This window comes from Schistocerca nitens, chromosome 1 (assembly GCF_023898315.1).
Source record: "Schistocerca nitens isolate TAMUIC-IGC-003100 chromosome 1, iqSchNite1.1, whole genome shotgun sequence".
Classification (NCBI taxonomy): domain Eukaryota; kingdom Metazoa; phylum Arthropoda; class Insecta; order Orthoptera; family Acrididae; genus Schistocerca; species Schistocerca nitens.
The window spans coordinates 46,098,041-46,120,388 of NC_064614.1; the positions used below are offsets into that span (position 1 = coordinate 46,098,041).

The window sequence follows — 22,348 nt, forward strand, 5'->3', positions numbered from 1 at the left end:
GGCTTTTTAGGCCTCCTATCTTCTACATCTTTCACTATGCTATTCAGATCTTGCCAACGTTTTGTTTCATCTGGTGGCTTTTTAGGTCTTGGGCTTTCAAAGTCTTTAGCAAGGTACAACATCTCTTGTTCTGCTATTATTTTATCGGGAGGCTCGTTTTGTTCCTGTAATTCACACTCCTTCAAAACATTGGTTAAAGCTTGCCCCAGTATAGTATCATCTGGAAGTTCCTGCAAATTATGCCCCTGTGTTACATTAATGAATAATTCATTCGGTTTTGGCCCAGTTCTACTTTCTGTATCTTTCTTTGGAAAAATGTCACTAATTTTCTCATACCCTCTTTCAGTAAATGTATATTCACTTTCGTTTACACCTAAAAATTCATCTTCACTAGAGTCATCACTACTCTCTTCCTCACCATCAGATTCACTTAAGTACGGTACTTTTGAACAATAGGGAAAGTTAGTATATTCATTTTCGTCTGTATTTGCGTACCTTTCATCATCTGAACTATCACTGATTTCATTTTCGTCATCAGATTCGAGCAGGAAAGCAACTTTTAGACAGTGGAGCAGATTATCACTAGATGTTTCAGCTACTTCGTTTTTCGACTCATTTTCTACACAATGCACATCATTTGGACACGCAGGCACTTCAGTTGTATTATTTTGAACAATTTCAGCCTTAGTTTCGTACATAGTATACTCGTCATATACATTAATAACCTTCGTTTCACTGATTCCTTTACTATCAGTTTCAGATAATCGTGCGAAATCCCTACCAGACCCTTCTGCATCAGAGCCACAAAACACGTTTCCATCAACAATAATTTCACCTGCACTGTTTATAATGTCATGTTTACTAACGTCCTCCTTTACATCCCTTTCACCTATCATTAGCTGTGCACACGTCTTTTGCGTGGCATATTTCATCATAACCTCCCCCACATCTACATCTTTGACCTCATACACATCATTAACAGTACAAATATCTTCCTTTTCACTCGCATTTTCTGGCTCACTTTCATTATTTAATAATACCTTTTCACACGATTCTGACCTTGAAAGATCATCATTGAATGACATATCAATTTTTTCGATAATGCTATTGCATTGCATTTCGATTTGTTTACTTTGTGCTGCCAATAGTGTAGATGTATTATCATAGTACGCTGTCAATTGTTGTCCCCGTGCTGCGATTAGCTGTCTTTGTTCTACATATTGTTGCCCCAGTGCTGTAATTTGTGCAGACAACATTTTTAACAAATCATTCACATCTGGTGTCTTTTCACTTTTGGTTTCAGCTGCATTTTCGTGTTCAGATCCTACACCCCTCTCAGTTTCTGGTGATTCGAACATATCCCGTGATTCATTAGCATAGCCATAGTCTTTAGCAACATCGTCTGTTTCATCCTGTTTAGCGTGTGCAATGTTCGTAGCTTGGATCGGTTTGTTTACGTCCGCCTGTACTCGCATGTCGCGCGTCGTGCCATCTGTTAGTGTGCTGCCTGAACTACTCTCGATTGCATTCTGCTCTCGCGTATTTATATTCATTTCTAGTTCCCTGTCCATTTTAGCTATTACTAAGTACTGATACTTTTAATTTTCAATTTAAGCTGAACTTTCACTATCCGTTCTGTCAACTAATGTACAGGTTCGTGCCGCTGGACGTTTTATGTTCACTCTGTGTTTGCAAAATGCTAACTACTTATAATTTTTTTCCGTCTGTAGGTGCAATTGAACAACGTCCTGTCACGGTCGCCACTTATAACACTACAGCAGCATATTTACGTAGCTTATTCAATGAAATACCAAGTTTGGTTTAGTACATAGGATGCCACAACAGAACAATTAGTCCTGTCACGGTCGCCACGTATAACACTCCTCTCTGCTGTTATTACTGCACCATAACCTCAATGCCAGAAACAGATTGTGACATAAAACTATTTTGTAAAAGCAATTATAGTACAAATCAACAGAGCTGTGTTACCCTCTGAGAGGAATTTTGTTAAATTTACCGTGTTGTACCTAACGGAAGTGGCTTATCGGAAATGAAAGAACAGAATTACGTAAATATTTGAACAGTACCAAACAAAATTTTGCCTATCTGCACTGTTCAACAGATAAAGAAAACGGCCGCCAGCCTAACTAGGCAAGAGAAAGATTAACATTCTCGTTCAAGAAAGTAGGTATAAGTAACTATAATGGACAAACACAACCTAGACTTGGCCACACGCGAGTGTAATGAACTCTGACACACATATATTTTAAGATTGAAGCTAACAACTGGAGCAGCGCAAACTATCTGCTAAATTATAAGAGATACCGAAACACCCTATTACTTTCAGGCTTACATAAAGTGAATGGTCTTTATAATATTACTATTAACTTGCACCTCTAATATACAAGATACACAAACACATAGCAAACATGAATATATATAAAGTTTCACAACTGCAGCTTTCTCACTTTTACTACAGCGAAACACAATAATGACCAAATTTCAAGAAACTGACTCACCTTTTTAGGATTTATTACAGACAATAATGTGATTATTTGCCTTATAAGCCTCAGTCTTAAGAACTTTTAATATAGAAGTTAGCAACAGCACTTTAAATAGCAGTTTTAATAGGAAAGTTATTTTGAGCAAATAATATTTACTTTGACAAACTGCCTATTGGCTTCTGTCTCGGGTCCTTCGGCCGACGTTCATCTAATGAACCCGAGACAGAAGCCAATAGGCAGTTTGTCAACAAGTGGCCACGAAAGCCTCAACAATTTTGTAATATTTACTTTAACTGCACTATATTGCCACATTAACTTTAACTTTATTTTGTCCAATAGGCATTAACTAGCAAACTGAGTTTTAACGTACTTTCAGTAAGAATACTCGGTAATCACTTTAGTTCAAGCGGAAAGGACCCTGATAGGTGTTATGATGAGGAGAAAAGTCAAGGTAGGTACATAAATTCAGATATGAATTACCTTATATTTCAGCACAATAACACATCCATTTCGCTGATCCTTCACTGTACATCATTATAGTGTTATGTTGCAATGATTGCGCAATGTGATGGCCACAGCATGTTGGTAGGTGGAATTCCAGGCAGAATTGCTGGACTCTGTCATTTCTTGGTGGCGAAGATAGATACAAATTCCAGAATAGCCCAGCTATTTATCCATCCATCCGAGGCATTGGGAAATAACAGAAAAGCCTCTCTCGAAACCAGCACTATGCAACTTTTACACGGCAGTGCACGGACTCGTAGCTCATCTCTGACTGCTGGCTCGTCCCTGACTCGTAGCTCGCCTCCGACTGACTATCAGTTCCACCTTTGCCACCTAGGCCAACCACAATTTGCGCGCGCTACACAGTTCCGTTCCCGAGGGGAACCACTACAACTTTTACATATAGAATAACTAAGAGCCCTAAGTGAAGGTCAGCAGTTTACATAAGAGCAAACAAACACATTAAATAAAACAGAACATTTTCACATATTGACACTTCTACAAAAAATTATTCACACAGAATTACAATTATATACAGTAAGATTTGTTCCCTCCAAATGGGACAAAGAATTTTAAATTACAGATACACTACTTTGCATAGAATCAAATCACGACATCAAAGGCTTGACAAAGAAAAGAGTACACAATTTTATGTTATCGATTCAAACACATTTACAGACGATCAACAATGTAACATTAAATAAAGCAAAAAAAAAAAAAAAAAAAAAATAAATCCATACAGCATAAGAGCTGTGGTGTTACAGGTTGACTGAAAAGTAATGCCTCCACCTTCGTAACTCTTTAACAGTAGGCAGCCTTGGTATGAGGTAGGCACTAGCTTTTTCCGCACCCTCTTCTCTACAGCTCCAGTTGGCGGGAAGCCTTAGCATTGAACGGTTGTGTTGTTACAGTGTGAAGTATGGAACACTGCGCAGACAGTTGGTAAATGCGATTTAAGCAACGTGCAGTCATCGAATTCTTGACAGCAGAAGGTGTCACCCCAAAGGAGGTTCATCAGAGAATGAAAGCAGTTTATGGTGATTGTATGGTATTGATATGAGTACTGAGCGTCGTTGGTCGAGGTACTTTAAAGATGTTGAGGCGGGAACAATTGGTTGAAATGGCTCTAAGCACTATGGGACTTAACATCCGAGGTCATCAGTCCCCTATAACTAGAACTACTTTAACCTAACTAACATAAGGACATCACATACATCCATGCCCGAGGCAGGATTTGAACCTGCTACCGTAGCAGTAGCGTGGTTCCGGACTAAAGCAGCTAGAACCGCTCGGCACAGCGGCCGGCTGAGGCGGGAACATCTGACCTGCGTGACAAACAAAGAGTAGGGCGTCCTGTGACAGCAACCACCGAGTTTCACAAGCAGAATGTTGACAGATTGATTCAGGACGATCGTCGTATCAGTCGGAGAGAAATTACAAGCACAATCAGCATTTCACAAGAACCTGTGGGTGACATTATTGCTTTGCTTGGCTTTCGGAACATCTGTGCACTGGTGGGTACCCCGTACGCTGACTCCTTGGAATGAAAGCACACAGACTTGAAATTTGCCAGGAACTCCTCTAACTTTACGAGAATGAAGGTGACTCCTTTTTCCATTCAGTTGTGACAGGAGACGAAACGTGGGTACACCATTACGACCCGGAGACGAAATGGCAGTCTATGGAATATCGACACAAAGACTCGCTTCAGAAAAAGAAATTCAAGACGCAGCCCTCAGCTGGAAAAATCATGGCCACAATGTTCTACGACGCAGATGGTGTTATCCATGCTGATTTCCTTGATCGTGGAGCGACAGTAAATTCAGAGCTTTACATCACAACGCTGTGTATTCCGAAATGACGGCTGACAAAGGTCCGAAAGAAAAAGGGAAATGTTTTCTGCAGCATGACAATGGCAAACCACACACTTCACGTGCCACCGCAGAAGAACTTCAGAGACTGAATCTCACCACCGTACAGTATCCTCCATACAGTCCAGATTTAGCACCGTCTGACTTCCATCGCTTCCCGATAATGAAAGACGATCTTCGGCGACATCATTATGCTTCTGATGAAGACATTGAGAGAACTGTGACACTGTGGTTGCGGAAACAAAGTGTCGACTTCTTCAGAAAACTTGTTCATCGTTGGCAGAAATGTAACGAACTGGCTGGTGATTATGTGGAAAAGTGAATATTGGTAATTAAAGATCACATTCTAAGGATTATTTCTGCGTTTGATTTATTAAAATATTCCCATCCAAGCCCAATTAACGAAGGTGGAGGCACTGCTTTTCATTCAACCGTCGTACATCTACATCTACATCTACATGGATAGTCTGCAAATCACGCTTAAGTGCCTGGCATAGGACCTATCGAACCATCTTCAATAATTCTTTATTATTCCCATCTCGACCAACGCGGGAAGAAACGATCACCTACCTCTGATTTTCCTCAGTTTATTATGATGATCGTTTCTCCCTATGTAGGTCGGCGTCATCAAAATATTTTCGCATTCGGTGGAGAAAGTTGCTGATTTAAATTTAGTGAGAAGATTCCGCCGCAATTAAAAACGCCTTCTTATTAATGATATCCACCCCAAATCCTGTATCATGTCAGTGACACTCTCTCCCATATTCCGCAATAATACAAAAATGCTGCTCTTCTTTGAAATTTCTCGGTGTACTCCGTCAAACCTATCTGGTAAGAATACCAGACCGCTCAGCACCACTCCAAAAGAGGACGGACAAGCGAAGTATAGGGTATCTCTTTAGTAGCACTCTTACATTTTCTATGTGTTCTGTCAATAAGACACTGACTTGGTTTGCCTTCTGCAAATATTTTATGTGTTGTTCCAATAATCGTAAAGAAATAATAGGACCCTAGCTACGAATCCTACACTGAGGTGACAAAAGTCACGGAATGCCTCCTAATATCGTCTCAGTCCACCTTTGGTCCAGTGTAGTGCAGTAATTCAACGTGTCTTGGACTCAATAAGTCGTTGGAAATAATGAGTCATGCTGCCTCTATAGACGTCCATAATGGCGAAAATTTTGCCGATGCAGAAAGTTTTCCACGAACTGACCTGTCGATTGTCCCGCACAAATATTCGAGGGGTTCATATCTGGCGATCTGAGTGGCTAAATCATTCGCTCGAATTGTCCAGAATGTTCTGAAACCCAATCGTAAACAATTCTGACCTGGTGACATGGTATATTGTCATCCATAAAAATTCCATCGTTTTTTGTGGACATGAAATCCATGAATGGCTGCAAATAGTCTCAGTTGGTTCAGTTGGACCAGAAGACCCAGTCCAATCCAAGTAAACACAGACCACACCATTATGGAGCGACCACCAGCTTGTTGACAACTTGGGTCCATGGCTTCGTGGGGTCTGTGCCTCACTCCAATCCTACCATCAGCTTTTACCAACTGAAATCGGGACAGATGTGACCAGGCCATGGCTTTCCAGTCGTCTATAGTCCATTCTTTACAGACGCATGGAAAAACTAGTAGAAGCCGACCTCGGGGAAGATCAGTTTGGATTCCGTAGAAATACTGGAACACGTGAGGCAATACTGACCTTACGACTTATCTTAGAAGAAAGATTAAGGAAAGGCAAACATACGTTTCTAGCATTTGTAGACTTAGAGAAAGCTTTTGACAATGTTGACTGGAATACTCTCTTTCAAATTCTAAAGGTGGCAGGGGTAAAATACAGGGAGCGAAAGGCTATTTACAATTTGTACAGAAACCAGATGGCAGTTATAAGAGTTGAGGGGCATGAAAGGGAAGCAGTGGTTGTGAAAGGAGTGAGAAAGGGTTGTAGCCTCTCCCCGATGTTATTCAATCTGTATATTGAGCAAGCAATAAAGGAAAGAAAAGAAAAATTCGGAGTAGGTATTAAAATTCATGGAGAAGAAGTAAAAACTTTGAGGTTCGCCGATGACATTGTAATTCTGTCAGAGACAGCAAAGGACTTGGAAGAGCTGTTGAACGGAATGGATAGTGTCTTGAAAGGAGGATATAAGATGGACATCAACAAAAGCAAAACGAGGATAATGGACTGTAGTCGAATTAAGTCGGCTGATGTTGAGAGTATTAGATTAGGAAATGAGACACTTAAAGTAGTAAAGGAGTTTTGCTATTTGGGGAGCAAAATAACTGATGATGGTCGAAGTAGAGTGGATATAAAATGTAGACTGGCAATGGCAAGGAAAGCGTTTCTGAAGAAGAGAAATTTGTTAACATCGAGTATAGATTTAAGTGTCAGGAAGTCATTTCTGAAAGTATTTGTATGGAGTGTAGCCATGTATGGAAGTGAAACATGGACGGTAAATAGTTTGGCCAAGAAGAGAATAGAAGCTTTCGAAATGTGGTGCTACAGAAGAATGCTGAAGGTTAGATGGGTAGATCACATAACTAATGAGGAGGTACTGGATTGGGGAGAAGAGGAGTTTGTGGCACAACTTGACCAGAAGAAGGGATCGGTTGGTAGGACATGTTCTGAGGCATCAAGGGATCACCAATTTAGTATTGGAGGGCAGCGTGGAGGGTAAAAATCGTAGAGGGAGACCAAGAGATGAATACACTAAGCAGATTCAGAAGGATGTAGGTTGCAGTAGGTACTGGGAGATGAAGAAGCTTGCACAGGATAGATTAGCATGGAGAGCTGCATCAAACCAGTCTCAGGACTGAAGACCACAACAACAACAAATAGTCCAACGGATATGGCCAGCAGCCCAGGGGAGGTGTCGTACTCTTAGCAAAGGCACTCACATCGGTCTTCTGCTGCCGTAGCCCATTAATGCCAAATTTCGCCGCACTGTCCTAACGGATACGTTCGTCTAACGCCCCATGTTGATTTTTGCGGTTATTTCACGCAGTTTTGCTTGTCTGTTAGCACTGACAACTCTACGCATACTCCACTGCTCTCGGTCGTTAACTGAACGGTGAGAGGTAATGCCTCAAATTTAGTGTTCTTGGCCCACTATTGAAACTGTGTATCTCAAAATACCGAATTCCCAAACGATTTCCAAAATTGAATGCCACCTTCAGTCTTGCCCCAACTACCATTCCGCGTTCAAAGTCTGTTAATGCCTGTAATGTGGCCATAATCACGTCTGAAACCTTTTACATGAATATCCTGAGTACAGATGATAGCTCCGCGAACGCACCATCTCTTTGTACCTTGTCTGAGACATACTACAGCCATCTGTGTATGTGCACATCGCTGACCCATGACTTTTGTCACCTCTGTGTAAAGTGTGGAACTGCCTACTACCAAAATGGAAGTATATGAGTTCCTAACAAATACTCGATCTGAATGAACATTTTAATTTACTCAAAGAACCACAAATACAGAAACGCTCTGACTACCTGACGGTGAGCAAAGTTAAAAAAATACAAAACTGTGCCATGAGCTTCAGACAAAGTGAATCTTCTGTCTGGCAAAGTCACTTCGAAAGTCTGAAATGAGGCCCTCTGACGCAGTTGGAGCACTGAAATAACTCACGATTTTATTACTGGTAGATTACAGTAACCATTTGTCTCCGTGTTATACTAGGTGGACGTGGGACAGTTAATTGCAATAGTCAGACTGAGCTCTGAGCAGCGATTGTGCTAATGTCCCAGTGTTTCTGAAATACAACACCAGGACCACACTTCCGAAGATTCGAACTCTGGACCCCCAGTCGGCTGCTCCAGTGGAGACTGCAGTCTTCAGAGATGTGTTCGGTACGAAGACCCGTTTAGTATTCAGCTTTCTCTTATCAGAATAGAACGATCTGCTGTTTCCTTCCCGCTAAGAATACATGACCATCAATCGGTTTACAACCACTCTCTGCTCGCCAATGGCGTAATACCTTCTTCAGCAAAATATCCCGCCAAAAAGTGCGGCATTGTAAAAGCCCAATGGCTTCTCTATCCTCCCCTCTTCTGTAAAAAGCATCCCTCTATGTGATCTGGCCTGATGATGTCACGTGAATTTTACCAACTGGCGTTTTCACATTCAGCAGCTAGTATCGCTTCACGGGTCCTGTGAAAGTTTAAAAAAAAACTATATCCCAGGTTAGCTAGACTTTTTATGGTTCTTGGAAAGCTGCAGATTCTAATATCCTGAAGGCACAGTTCTTAACGTGGCAGAGCTCGAGCTTCCTGCTGACACAAGTTCTTTCGCCCATCCCAAAGCTCTGCTTGTTCGGCCAATACAAAAGCTGCAATCAAACCAGGGGCTGCCCGACGTGCAGTTTTCATCCTGACAACACTCCCGTCGATACCTGTGTCGAAGTTCAGCTCTGTTACTGTGGACGCCCGTGTCCCAACTGCTTATCAGGCACTGCTTTTTTTCTGTCAACTCCTGCAATGTCTGTCCTGAGTCCATCGTGCATACGATTCCGAAAGTCTCTCAAAAAAGCGAAGAATAGACCCCCACCAGGTTAAGTGTGAAAACGCTATTTAAGACAAGAAGTTACCAAGAAGATAGTACACACAGTAACTGCAGTCATATTTGCTCCTTAAAGCTATTTTCGTTATATCTTGACATCTTTTCATCCTCTAGTTGAACACAATTGTTATACTGAATGAAAAGAGACGAGCCAAATAGCTTGCCGCCTTTGAAGTTAGAATGTAACATGATAGGTAACGAAATAGCTTCGTCGCCGTGTTTGGCTGCCTCAACTTTAAAATACTGTGGTTGAATATCTAGGGACATAAAGGCGTCACACTGGCTGTAAATGGAAAGTGGAGAGGAGGAAAGGGATGGTGGGAGAGGGTGGGAGGAGGAGGGGTAAGCCCTTGAAGCTACCTTACGGTATTACTGGCATGTAACACACAATTAGATAAAATGACCTGTTGTTTGTTGTTGTCCACCTCCATAGTTGAGTCATCGATGTAGCTAAATTTATTTTTATTTATTTATTTATTTATTTATTGTTCCGTGGGACCACATTAAGGAGAAGTCTCCATGGTCATGAAACGAGTCAATACATGAAGTTATAACCATACAAGAGGCCTGGGTTCAGTCCCCTGCAAGGTTGGCTATTTTCTCCGCACAGGGACTGGCTGTTCTGTTTCCTCATCACTATGTCATCATCATCAACGCGCAAGTTTTCAAAGTGGCGTCAAATAAAAAGGCTTGCACCAGGCAGCCGAACTTCCTGAAAGGGGATTCCCAGTAAAATATGCCATATGCACATTTTACATTGTTAGCTGTTGAAGCTCCCGAAACTTTGTTACTTTCGACTATTAAATTTTTTTATTTATAAAATCCACGTTTTCAGTTTAAGCTTTCAGCCATTTTCAAGTAGAGCTCAGGGACAATTTCATTCATTAGCACGTCTGAAAATTCAAAAAACCACTAATTTTTCTCCTTGGCCTGTTGGAAATGGAGAAAGGCCGAAACTGCAATTATGTATTCTGTAGTTAAATTATTTTAACGGTCAAAGACAGCACAATGCATTTAAAACATTGTATATGACTGTGAACCCTACAAAATAAAAATTTATTTCTATATATTAATAAAATAGGAGAACATACTGACTGTTTCTGTATATTTGCCATTTTTGTTCCAATATTTTGTAAATCTGAAGGCAGTGGAAAATGGACGAATCCAGTAGCCACCTATATTAAATCACAACTGTGACTGAAATAATCAGCCATGAGAACTGACATACCGCTGGAGGTTCGAGTCCTCGCTCGGGCATGGGTGGGAGTGTTGTGCTTAGCGTTAAGTTAGTTTAAGTAGTGTGTAAGTCTAGGGACCGATGACCTCAGCAGTTTGGTGCCTTAGGAATTCACACACATTTGAACATTTGACACAACGCACAACTGAGGCATGTAACTTTACAAATAATTTAACAATTTATTATGACAAGAGCACCTAACTGCCACAAATATTAATATTATACGTTTTGACCACTTACTGAAATCTTCAAAATTAATCTACTGACATTTTTGTTACGTTATATAAACTAATGTTATGTATATTTTCAACAGCTTAAAATGGTGTAAAATATGTCAACAAAATATGCATCATGTAGTCACTTGGTAAAAGAGTCTTTGTTATTTTAATAGTTAGGTGATCTTGACATAATAAGTGATCATGCAGTCGGCTACAGTTTCCAACAACCGCTGTGTCTCTCCATAGATTCTGTGTCTTACATAATTTATATTACTAATGGATTCAAACATTTGCCTAGTCACCCTGTACAGTTGCCCATATAACGGCTTCCAGGGGCAACAAAAGGTTAATTTTCCATGTTTCATATAATTATTGACCAAATTTAAAAGTTAAAAGTGCTATCATAATCTACTCATCAAGATATATAATAATAATAAGTTCCACATTTAAAAATTGTGTTTATCTCTTGAGGGAAAGTAATTTACGGTGCACATGTACCTGGATAATATTCATCCAGTATTTGAGAACGAGAACTGTTAGCGACTTCCAGCAATGTTAAAACAAAATTTCAAACCCTTTCTAAACTTTTCTGCACTTACATACTTTGCGTCACACGTTTAATACATTAACTCGTTTGTAAAGTAATCATAAGTTTGAAGGTAATGTACATGGTGATTCAAAAAGAATACCACAACTTTAGGAATTTAAAACTCTGCAACGACAAAAGGCAGAGCTAAGCACTATCTGTCGGCGAATTAAGGGAGCTATAAAGTTTCATTTAGTTGTACATTTGTTCGCTTGAGGCGCTGTTGACTAGGCGTCAGCGTCAGTTGATGCTAAGATGGCGACCGCTCAACAGAAAGCTTTTTGTGTTATTGAGTACGGCAGAAGTGAATCGACGACAGTTGTTCAGCGTGCATTTCGAACGAAGTATGGTGTTAAACCTCCTGATAGGTGGTGTATTAAACGTTGGTACAAACAGTTTACAGAGAATGGGTGTTTGTGCAAAGGGAAAAGTTCTGGACGGCCGCCAGGCAGCCCGTGACAGAGCACTTCATCACTGGCCTCCAAGAAGCCCTGATCTTACCCCATGCGATTTTTTCTTATGGGGGTATGTTAAGGATATGGTGTTTCGGCCACCTCTCCCAGCCACCATTGATGATTTGAAACGAGAAATAACAGCAGCTATCCAAACTGTTACGCCTGATATGCTACAGAGAGTGTGGAACGAGTTGGAGTATCGGGTTGATATTGCTCGTGTGTCTGGAGAGGGCCATATTGAACATCTCTGAACTTGTTTTTGAGTGAAAAAAAACCTTTTTAAATACTCTTTGTAATGATGTATAACAGAAGGTTATATTATGTTTCTTTCATTAAATACACATTTTTAAAGTTGTGGTATTCTTTTTGAATCACCCTGTATATTAACTATGGCGGCTCGCTCAGACTTGATTTTTCACCGAAAAGAGAATCTTTGGTCGGCCGACGTTTGCGGAAGCCAGGTGGCGCTCAGGGAGCGAGGCGATGTGGCTCACGAGAAGGAAGTTAGGTGGGGTTGATGGAGTGGAGCCGGGGGTCTTGCGAGGGAGTTTGTGAAGGCCTGCGCTGCAGCATCCAGCTCGGCAGTTGCTACCAGTGTTGTTTTGGACCTGGCAGTGCATTGTTGTCGTCACACCCCTTGAGCTGGACCCGTGGATTCGTCGTACGTCGCCTTACTTGCAAGATTTTATTTTCGTAGGTTTTTCCTCTTGCTGTTTCTGCCCGAACTTGAAACGAATGAAGATGAACAAGCTGCGACATTGTCAACAATAAAACAGTGCCCGGACATAGAATACATTTCCTTTACTTTACGTCTATGGTCACTAGCTTTTTGTCAACAGATTACCGGTTTCCGTCTATAATGACCATCTTCAGATCTGCAGCATAATATGGGAAAAACGTAAATACATTATCAGATTGCTTACAGCTTAAAACAATAAAATAGACCATAATGAAAAGTACTACTGACATACATACACATTTGTGCGCTTTAAGTATCAAGAGGCATACCTGATTTATAAAAACAATGTCCTATTGTACTGCAGCCATAGTGGCATCGTCAAATGTTAAGTGCAAAATTAGCACCAGCATCGTCAAATATATATAAATAACAACATATACAAGAGTCATCTTGTCAGCATCACTACTGTTCAAAACAAACTGCCGTGCAGTAGCCACAAGATGCTTGTGTTGTAAGTTCACCAGATGTGGCTACTTTAGGCATAAACGAGTCTTCAATGAATAATTGAACAACGTAAAATAAAGGGAGGATACAATCGGTAAAGTCTGTAATGGACGTATAAGGCATAAGAGACATTACAGTAATAAAAAGGGATGAAATAGAACAAGACAAAAGCTAAATTGTTAAAAAGACGGAGAGATAAGAGGCAGTAATTGACATATGCTCAAGTGCCAACATTATAGATAGTGAGATAAATAATAAATTGCTTACATAGTGCACAGAATAATATAAAAACTATAAAACAAATAGCTAAAGAAGCCAAACTGAAAGACAATATACTGCCATACGTAATCAGCGCCCTTTGTTATCCCTAACGCCAGAATAACTCATGGGCGCGAAGTGGTTAAAGGAACGTGACCGCCAAAGGGTCTCTCGTACTCTGCGGCATTCGAATGAAGATTATTATTTTGGAAGTTGAGGTATTACAGGTCTTTACTCTGTCAGTCCATACAATCTTAATTACGATTAGCGCCTTGCTGCTTGGGCGAAACTGTAATATTTATGTGTATAATGTGCATAAGGGACTGATGGTTATTTTAGCATGTTTTTGTGTTGTCCACTGAGCCCACTAAGTCTAAGGTGTGACCTGCGTGACTTTGCGGTTCTGCTTGTTGATGTCCAGGACGTGTTATTTACCTGCCTGCTTGCTGGCGGGAGAGACGCAAACTGTAAGCCGGTAGCGATTTTCGCTTCACCCGTTTTTTAAACCGCTAAAATGCTAATCAGTGGTGGACGCCCTTAGGGCCCTTGCTTGTTTGTAGTATTCCATGTAATGAATTGACGTATTACTTTTGTTGTAGTAAAATACCCTTTATATTTATTCATACTTGTTGTGTTGTCTAGGGAGAAAAATGTTTCAAGAGTATGAAAGGTAACTCTAGTGTGACTATTTAATTGATTCTTGGCAAAATTTAGTGTACTAACAAGGGAACCTCCCCATCGCACCCTCCTCAGATTTAGTTATAAATTAACACAGTGGATAGGCCTTGAAAAACTAAACACAGATCAATCGAGAAAACAGGAAGAAGTTGTGTGGAACTATGAAAAAATAAGCAAAATATACAAACTGAGTAGTCCATGTGCAAGATATGTAACATCAAGGACGACTTAAGCTGAGGAGCGCCGTGGTCCCGTGGTTAGAGTGAGCAACTGCGGAACGAGAGGTCCTTGGTTCGAGTCCTCCCTCGAGTGAAAATTTTACTTTCTTTATTTTCGCAAAGTTACGATCTGTCCGTTCATTCATTGATATCTCTGTTCACTGTAATAAGTTTAGTGTCTGTGTTTTGCGACCGCACCGCAAAACCGTGCGATTAGTAGACGAAAGGACGTGCCTCTCCAATAGCAACCGAAAACATTTGATCGCAAGGTCATTGATCAACCGATTCCTCCACAGGAAAACACGTCTGATATATTATTTACGACACTGGTGACGGCATGTGCGTCACATGACAGGAATATGTTGTCGACCCGCCTAACTTGCACACTTGGCGAATCGATAAAAAGATTCTTCTACCTTGCCCGATTTAGGTTTTCTTGAGGATGTGATAATCACTCCCAAAAAAGTGATGAAAACATAAGAGTTTGTCACATAAACTGCAACAAATGAATGCAACAGCTTCACAGTCGCACAGTTTTCCCTGTGCTCTGTCAAAACATATTTTTTTTTTTTTACGTTTTCAAATGTTTCCGTGCGTAGACCGTCAAATCCTGCATATGTATAAGCAAATCTGAACATGTCCTGGAATTTTGGAGAGCGAAGTTGATTATGTGTGAGTGCCTGAACTTTGATAATTACCAGAAAATGAAAAATTATACTTTTCGCTCGAGAGAAGATTTGAACCAAGGACCTCTCGTTCCGCAGCTGCTCACGCTAACCACGGGACCACGGCGCTCTTCCGCTGACATTCTCCTTGATGTTGCCAACCTTGGACATGGACTACTCAGTTTGTATATTTTGCTTATTTTTTTCATAGTTCCACACAACTTCTTCCTGATTTCTCGACTGATCTGTGTTCAGTTTTTCAAGGCCTATCACTGTGCCAACTTATAACTAAATCTTGAGGGGGGTGCGATGGGGAGGTTCCCTTGTAAGAACATTTATTTTTTCAAACCAGACATAAATTATGCTAAACAAGTTGTAGATTGAATTCCCTAAACAACTAAAAGATGCTTTAAAACTTCCCTGGGTGCATCCTGGCTGGCAAAGACAGATTAACTACGTGATCAGTGAGTCAAGTACTCTGGCCCAAAAAATTTCGATAACGCAAGCTGAATTGATCTGAAACTGAGCAGACTTTGACTGGTCATATCTACTGAAGTTTCTCTACATAGGCGCAGCTGAGAGCAAGTGGCGATTGAGATCTGTACGCCGTGACAATGCCGGAGCGACAGTACATTAACCTGTTTACTTCGTGCAGCCACGTGACTTTTATCTGGCGAGATGTGTGCGGCGGAGGAGGTGAGACGTGGAGGCGGCACCTGTGAATCGATCGCAAAAATGTCACGGTCCAGCGATCAGGCAGACGGATCACAGTTTACTCTCTACCAGAGCCCTGAAATCACCGTAGATTTCAGTGTGTGACACACCCATACGCTGGTCGTACCAAGGACCGATTTGGCTCACTTATACGACAGAGAGAACAAGCATACAAAACGTCAAGGCTGGTAAACCAGAAAACGAATAAATGTGCCCTCGGCAAACGAGTAGTCTGAGACGTTTGAAGTCACACTGTCAAACAGTAAGAACTTTACCACTGACTCCCCAGTCTAAACTATTCGCAAGTGCACTCAGTCTCAGGACAGGTCCCAAGTACCAACCACACATGCCAGAGCGTTGACCAGAAGTGCTTACCAGACCAGAGTCCCGCTCCTGAGATCTTCGCACCTCTCCAGAAAAGTAAATTCCATTTACCTGCAAAGTGCACCAATAACACTGCCTTCACCCTGTCTTGAGCCAATCACAAGGCTCTAGAGGCGTTAAATCTCCCCTCCCACACAACAGCACAAACTCATGTCGAACCAGAGCAAGAGTTAAGAAACCTGTGTCTCTCAAAAAAAATTAACCGCCAGTTACTGGCTTTTTAAAGTTTTTGCGGAGGGGGAAGTGTTGATTTTTCCCAAAGTCATGTCTCTTCCCACGGCAACAAGCAAACAGATACAATCTCAAAGATCTTAAATCGTCTGTGCCTTGGAGCTTGTTAGTCCAAGCTATGAGGTGTAGTAAAGGTTCTATCTCTAAATGTGTCTCAGAGACGCCGGAGTTTTTCTTATCCAACTAAGGTTACTGAGGGAAGTTGTTCAATGGCCTATTTACACTATTGGCAAAGATGAAAACATGTGGTTTTTATTATGTGTGTCTCTGCACACAATGCTCAGTTTACGACTCCACTGTGTAGATGCATTCCTTTAGACCATCGCCCTAGGCCAGGCTTCTGCTGACGCCACAGCAGGTATCACGGCATTGTTCTGCTGGAGACCTGTCTTCACGAGGGGCTGCCCTGTCTACACTTTACCGCTGTGGACCTGTCTGGCAAGATTTACTAAGGGATGGGCTCACCGCCAATTGCTTTCAACTCCCAACAAGCCATTTCTACGAGCTAGGAATTTCAAAAATACCTCATGCTTTTAGTCCCCTACCAGGCTCCATCAATATCAGGACGTTAACTTTCTAGTCTCGCTCAAGGTGCGTCAGGTTGTAATGAAATCTTTAATAATTCTCGATATGCGAAAAATAGGTGAGAGAGTAACTTGTCCTTGCCCAAAAAGTGTTTAACAGGCCTTATATCTGATAGTCGGCGCTTCCTACTAAGGTGACTAAATTGGGGCGCCCTTGTATTTCAGTCGATAATTTACGACTTTGTCAGTCTCACATGTAAATCGTAAGCACGAAGACTTGCTTAAGGTTATTGTGCCCAGGCTGTAGTTCAGTGCCTTGTTTTTCCTCACTATGTGGGTAATGTGAAGACCTGGTATTTGTATCTTAACTAATAAGGTTTTCTGTATCTCAGTTGGGCCTGCCACATTTGTTATTTAAGTTCAGCTGGGCCCTTCCAGCTGCAGGAGCTAGCTCTGCTCCCTTTGGAACGTTGGGTCGGTTCCACGGGCTTCCTGGTTTTCTGCAAAGATAAAATACACATTGGAAACGATAGCTGGTGTGCGTAATGGCAGCAAGGGGTTCTGTGCCTTTACATAGAGGTTGTTTCTCTGAGTGTCTCTGTGTGCGGATCCCATAACAAGTTAAGTTTATTGTGTACACTTTTGCCTCCACAACTTTGAGATTTGATCTAATAGTTGTATCTGTTATATCTGCCAGATTCTGACGTGTCTCCTGTTATAGTGTATCAGTGAAAGAAATTGGCCAGATTCTTAATTCCTTTAAAAGTAAAATTTTAATACTGAATTATTTAAAAAAATTTCTTGCTGGCAAGTTTGTCCACTTAATTATTCTCAAAGCCTTTTTGCATTTTCTATAATTAATTGCTTTTTTTAAGAACATCGTATTCGATATGGACTGCGGAGATTATTTATTTCACTATCGCAGTTTCGGCCTCTGGGCCATTTTCGACGGGTACTGCAAAAGATTTTGGTTCAACACATATAAGGATTCAAAATTCTTCGACATGTATACATCCCATCGGCAAAAATACGCCCTTTCATTGCAGAAATACAGTAACATCAGACGAGTGGGAAGCTCTGTACGACTCGAAAAGGCCCAAAGGCCGAAATTACAATAGTGAAATAAATAATTTCTGCAGTAAACGCCGAATATGATGTCCTTTAATAAATTGTATATGACTGCGAACCTAGACCATGAGAAGTTAATTACTTATTCGTTTTTTGGAGGGACACCTATTTACTGAATTAATGTTGGATGATTAAGAAATTTTGGAAGTAAATGCTTTTCATCTTAGGGCCATGATCAAGGCAATAATTTCGTTTTATACTATTTGTAGGTTTTAGTCTCTCTAGAGAAATGTTGTGCCATAATTAGAAGATTATTTGTCATGTTTCTTGTTAGTTTTATAGAAAAATATTGCGTAAATTAAAATTTTATCTTTTTGCCAGATGTGGGTCAGTTAACAATTTTAGTAGGCCTTTTCAATTTCCTTAATAATTAGTTTCTCTTGTTAAATGATGGCACTTGTTACTTTTGTAATAAATACATGGTTGTATATTATGACAAAAACACACACAACACTGGTGTAATATTCTACAATATTTATTATTTGCTCCTCGAACCGGTTTTAGTTTGTTACAGCTTCACCAGGCACAAAGATAAGTATGTGCTGTAACGAAATTTTGTTGGATAAAAGGTTTTAAACTGTGCTTGGTCAGAGTGTCTCCATTTCCAGAGATGAAAATGTTAATGTTAGAATTAGCAATAAAACAAAAGGGATTATTTCAGCGGAAATACTATCTAAGATTATTTAACTGAGATAAACGCCGACCGGTGTGGCCGTGCGGTTCTAGGCGCTTCAGTCTGGAACCGCGTGACCGCTACGGTCGCAGGTTCGAATCTTGCCTCGGGCATGGATGTGTGTGATGTCCTTAGGTTAGTTAGGTTTAATTAGTTCTAAGTTCTAGGGGACTGATGACCACAGATGTTAAGTCCCATGGTGCTCAGAGCCATTTGAACCATTTGAGATAAACCGTGACATAGTAACTATTGCACTATAGACAAATTGCAACGTTTGTATGTAGAAGAAAATAGTTGAACAATAAACTTTGGTGACATATTCCAAAGATGTCGCTGAACAAAAGGCAAGATTATTTTGTTCAGCCACATCAGCTTCGAATGTTTATTGTTCAAAATTTCTTCTACAGGTAACTGTTGTATATTGCCTATAGTTTATTAGTTATTGTATCATATTTTATTTAAGTTACATAATCTTACATGGCATTTACATTGAAATAGTCCCTCTTGTTTTATTCCCAATTGTAACATTAACAGATTTCATCTCTGGAAATGGAGATAGTCTGTCCAAGCACAAGCTAAATTCTTTGATCCAACAAAATTTCACTGCACCACATGCTTATCTTTGTATCTGATGATGGCTCTAACAATACCAATACTTGCAAAGTAGGTTAGAAATCAGATTAATAATGTTTCTCACGCAGCATATGTTGGATTTATCGGGCAACAACAAAGTTATTGACTGGGGATGGTATCGTCAGAATGGAAATAATGAAGTCACTGTAAAAAAGTCATTAATTTTGGCACGTTTCTTGAATGGATTCCCACGTAGATTTCGTCGAAGTTGTTATGGCTCATCTTATTGATTCTAGGGTGATTCCACTTTGAAGGTCCAGATCTGTATTTTAGCAATATTTGAAGACCTAACAAATGAGTTTTTCAGGAAATTCTTAATGTTCAAACAATCCCAGATCATAACAATGGTATGGTAGAAATAATTTTTGACTTCGTGTTCACGATCCACATTTTTATTAAACTTATTGTAAATTCATATACACTTCTTCTTAATCGTCACATCATCAAGAAAACAGTTTTGTATCAATCTTCATATATTTAATTTTCACTTTAACCAAACACAAGACTTGACTGTTCTTTTACAAAGCGAAATAACAACTTAACTTCTGCAAAGTGAAACAAAGACTGCTCTGTGCGCATTCGCGCCAAAACGGTTACAAGTAAGTCAAAGGTTATGACAGTCTCACAGAAATGAATACACACAAGAGCCATATCACTGTAATACATCGATACATCGGAGTACCTATACATCTATATGGCTGTGAGACATGGAGTATCCGGAAACAGGACTTCCATAAGCTCCTTGTTTTTGAGAGAAAAGTGCTTCAGAAGATCTTCGGTCAGAGTCTGGATGCAGATACATGGGAATGGAGGATCAGATACAACCAAGAGCTTGAGGAACTATACCAGCAGCCCAACATAGCAGGAACTGTCAAAGCCAAACGAATTCAGTGGGCCGGCCCTGTGGCTCGGATGGAGGGTCACAGATGGCCTCGGAAGCTCCTGGATTTCACACCCTCAGGAAAGAGACCGCCAGGGAGACCCAAGAAGCGTTGGAGGTATGGACTCCATGAAGATTTAAACCAAGTGTCAATAGATGTGGACGAATGGCGGATAGCAGAAATGGACAGAACACAGTGGAGGAGGAAACTTGTAGATGCGTGCGGTTCACTGGGCCTGATCACGTAGTAGTAGTAGTAGTAGTAGTAGTAGTAAAATATTGCACCAGTGTTGTGTATGTTTCGTTCATAATATATTAAATTTTCTACCAAGAACCGATGGAACAGTCAATCATACAACATGTTTGTACTTTTATCTAACGGTGAATGTTGTTGGAGAGAAAACCCCTTTCCATTTGGGTCCATTCCCGGAAATCGTAAGGACGTTGAAGCCCGTATCAGTACACATAGAAGTTCGAGTCTTTAAGGAATCGGAGGTTCTGCTGGCCTCTGTTCTAACTGAACAGCCTTTGCGGAAATGGTGTTCTTCTCGACCAGCAGGTGTTCTGTGGGAAGCGGTTCTTCCCCTCAGTACACTGTAGCCGGCCTGTAACGACTGGGCTGGGAGAGTGCCTACCCGAGAGTAATCTTAGGTGGCCCCTGCGGCTCAGGTAGTTTGGCGAGGCTGCGATCGATGTGAGAGCGGCCGTAATCAGGTATTATTAATGCCAGCGCCCGGCAGGCAGCGGCCGCGCGCCAGCAGGCTGCACCGCCACCGCCGCCGCCGCCGCCTCCGCCGCCTCCGACGCCGGCAGCGTCTTGGGCGCGCCGCGCCTCTGTGTCTGGTATCGACCGGGGCTTAGGCGTCCTCCTGCTGCCGCTGCCGGCGGGTGGGCAACTGTTGCAGTATTGATTTGACCCGGCGCGGCGGCGGCGGCGGCGGCGGGGGCGGCGCGCCAACACATCGCGGCGGACACACGCGCCCGCGCCCAAAACACAGCCGGGCCGGCCCTGCCGCCCCCTCCGCGCTTAATAGAGCCCGCCCGCTCCGCCCCCACCTGCCGGCGGCGACCTTTCACCTTAGGGCAGCGGCGCGCGCTCTGCGCATCTGCAGTCACAGATACTCGGCCCCCCCGCTGATTACGGCCGCTTTGATCTCGCCGCAGGGGCCGGCTGCCCATATTGACGTCAATCGGCGTTCCGGCGCAATCAGATTCGGCCACCTCCTGCGATGTCTACACAGGCGTACAGCGGCCCGACATGTGTTCCGGCTTGGAGGGGTTCTTCGAGGACGTTGACTCGGATGTCTTATTCGCACGAAGTAATGGCCGCTGTCGACAGGGGATCTCAAGTTGATTCCGTATTTCTAATTTTCCGGAAAGCTTTAGACACAGTTCCTCACAAGCGACTTCTAATCGAGCTGCGGGCCTATGGGGTATCGTCTCAGTTGTGCGACTGGATTCGTGATTTCCTGTCAGGAAGGTCGCAGTTCGTAGTAATAGACGGCAAATCATCGAGTAAAACTGAAGTGATATCAGGTGTTCCCCAGGGAAGCGTCCTGGGACCTCTGCTGTTCCTGATCTATATAAATGACCTGGGTGACAATCTGAGCAGATCTCTTAGGTTGTTCGCAGATGATGCTGTAATTTACCGTCTAGTAAGGTCATCCGAAGACCAGTATCAGTTGCAAAGCGATTTAGAAAAGATTCCTGTATGGTGTGGTAGGTGGCAGTTGACGCTAAATAACGAAAAGTGTGAGGTGATCCACATGAGTTCCAACAGAAATCAGTTGGAATTCGATTACTCGATAAACAGTACAATTCTCAAGGCTGTCAATTCAACTAAGTACCTGGGTGTTAAAATTACGAGCAACTTCAGCTGGAAAGACCACATAGATGATATTGTCGGGAAGGCGAGGCAAAGGTTGCGTTTCATTGGCGGGACACTTAGAAGATGCAACAAGTCCACTAAAGAGACAGCTTATACTACACTCGTTCGTCCTCTGTTAGAATATTGCTGCGCGGTGTGGGATCCTTACCAGGTGGGATTGACGGAGGACATCGAAAGGGTGCAAAAAAGGGCAGCTCGTTTTGTATTATCACGTAATAGGGGAGAGAGTGTGGCAGATATGATACGCGAGTTGGGATGGAAGTCATTAAAGCAAAGACGTTTTTCGTCGCGGCGAGATCTATTTACGAAATTTCAGTCACCAACTTTCTCTTCCGAATGCGAA

General features: G+C 41.8%; 1 protein-coding gene across 1 annotated transcript in view; it reads right to left on the reverse strand.

Annotated features, from left to right (window-relative positions):
* Positions 1-21,296, reverse strand: part of LOC126191593 (uncharacterized) — a 147,687-nt gene extending 126,391 nt beyond the window's left edge. The window contains exon 1 of the mRNA XM_049934391.1: positions 20,907-21,296. Within this exon, the coding sequence (XP_049790348.1) occupies positions 20,907-21,296 (390 nt within the window). The remainder of the gene's footprint in view (positions 1-20,906) is intronic.
* Between the last annotated feature and the right edge of the window lie 1,052 nt (positions 21,297-22,348).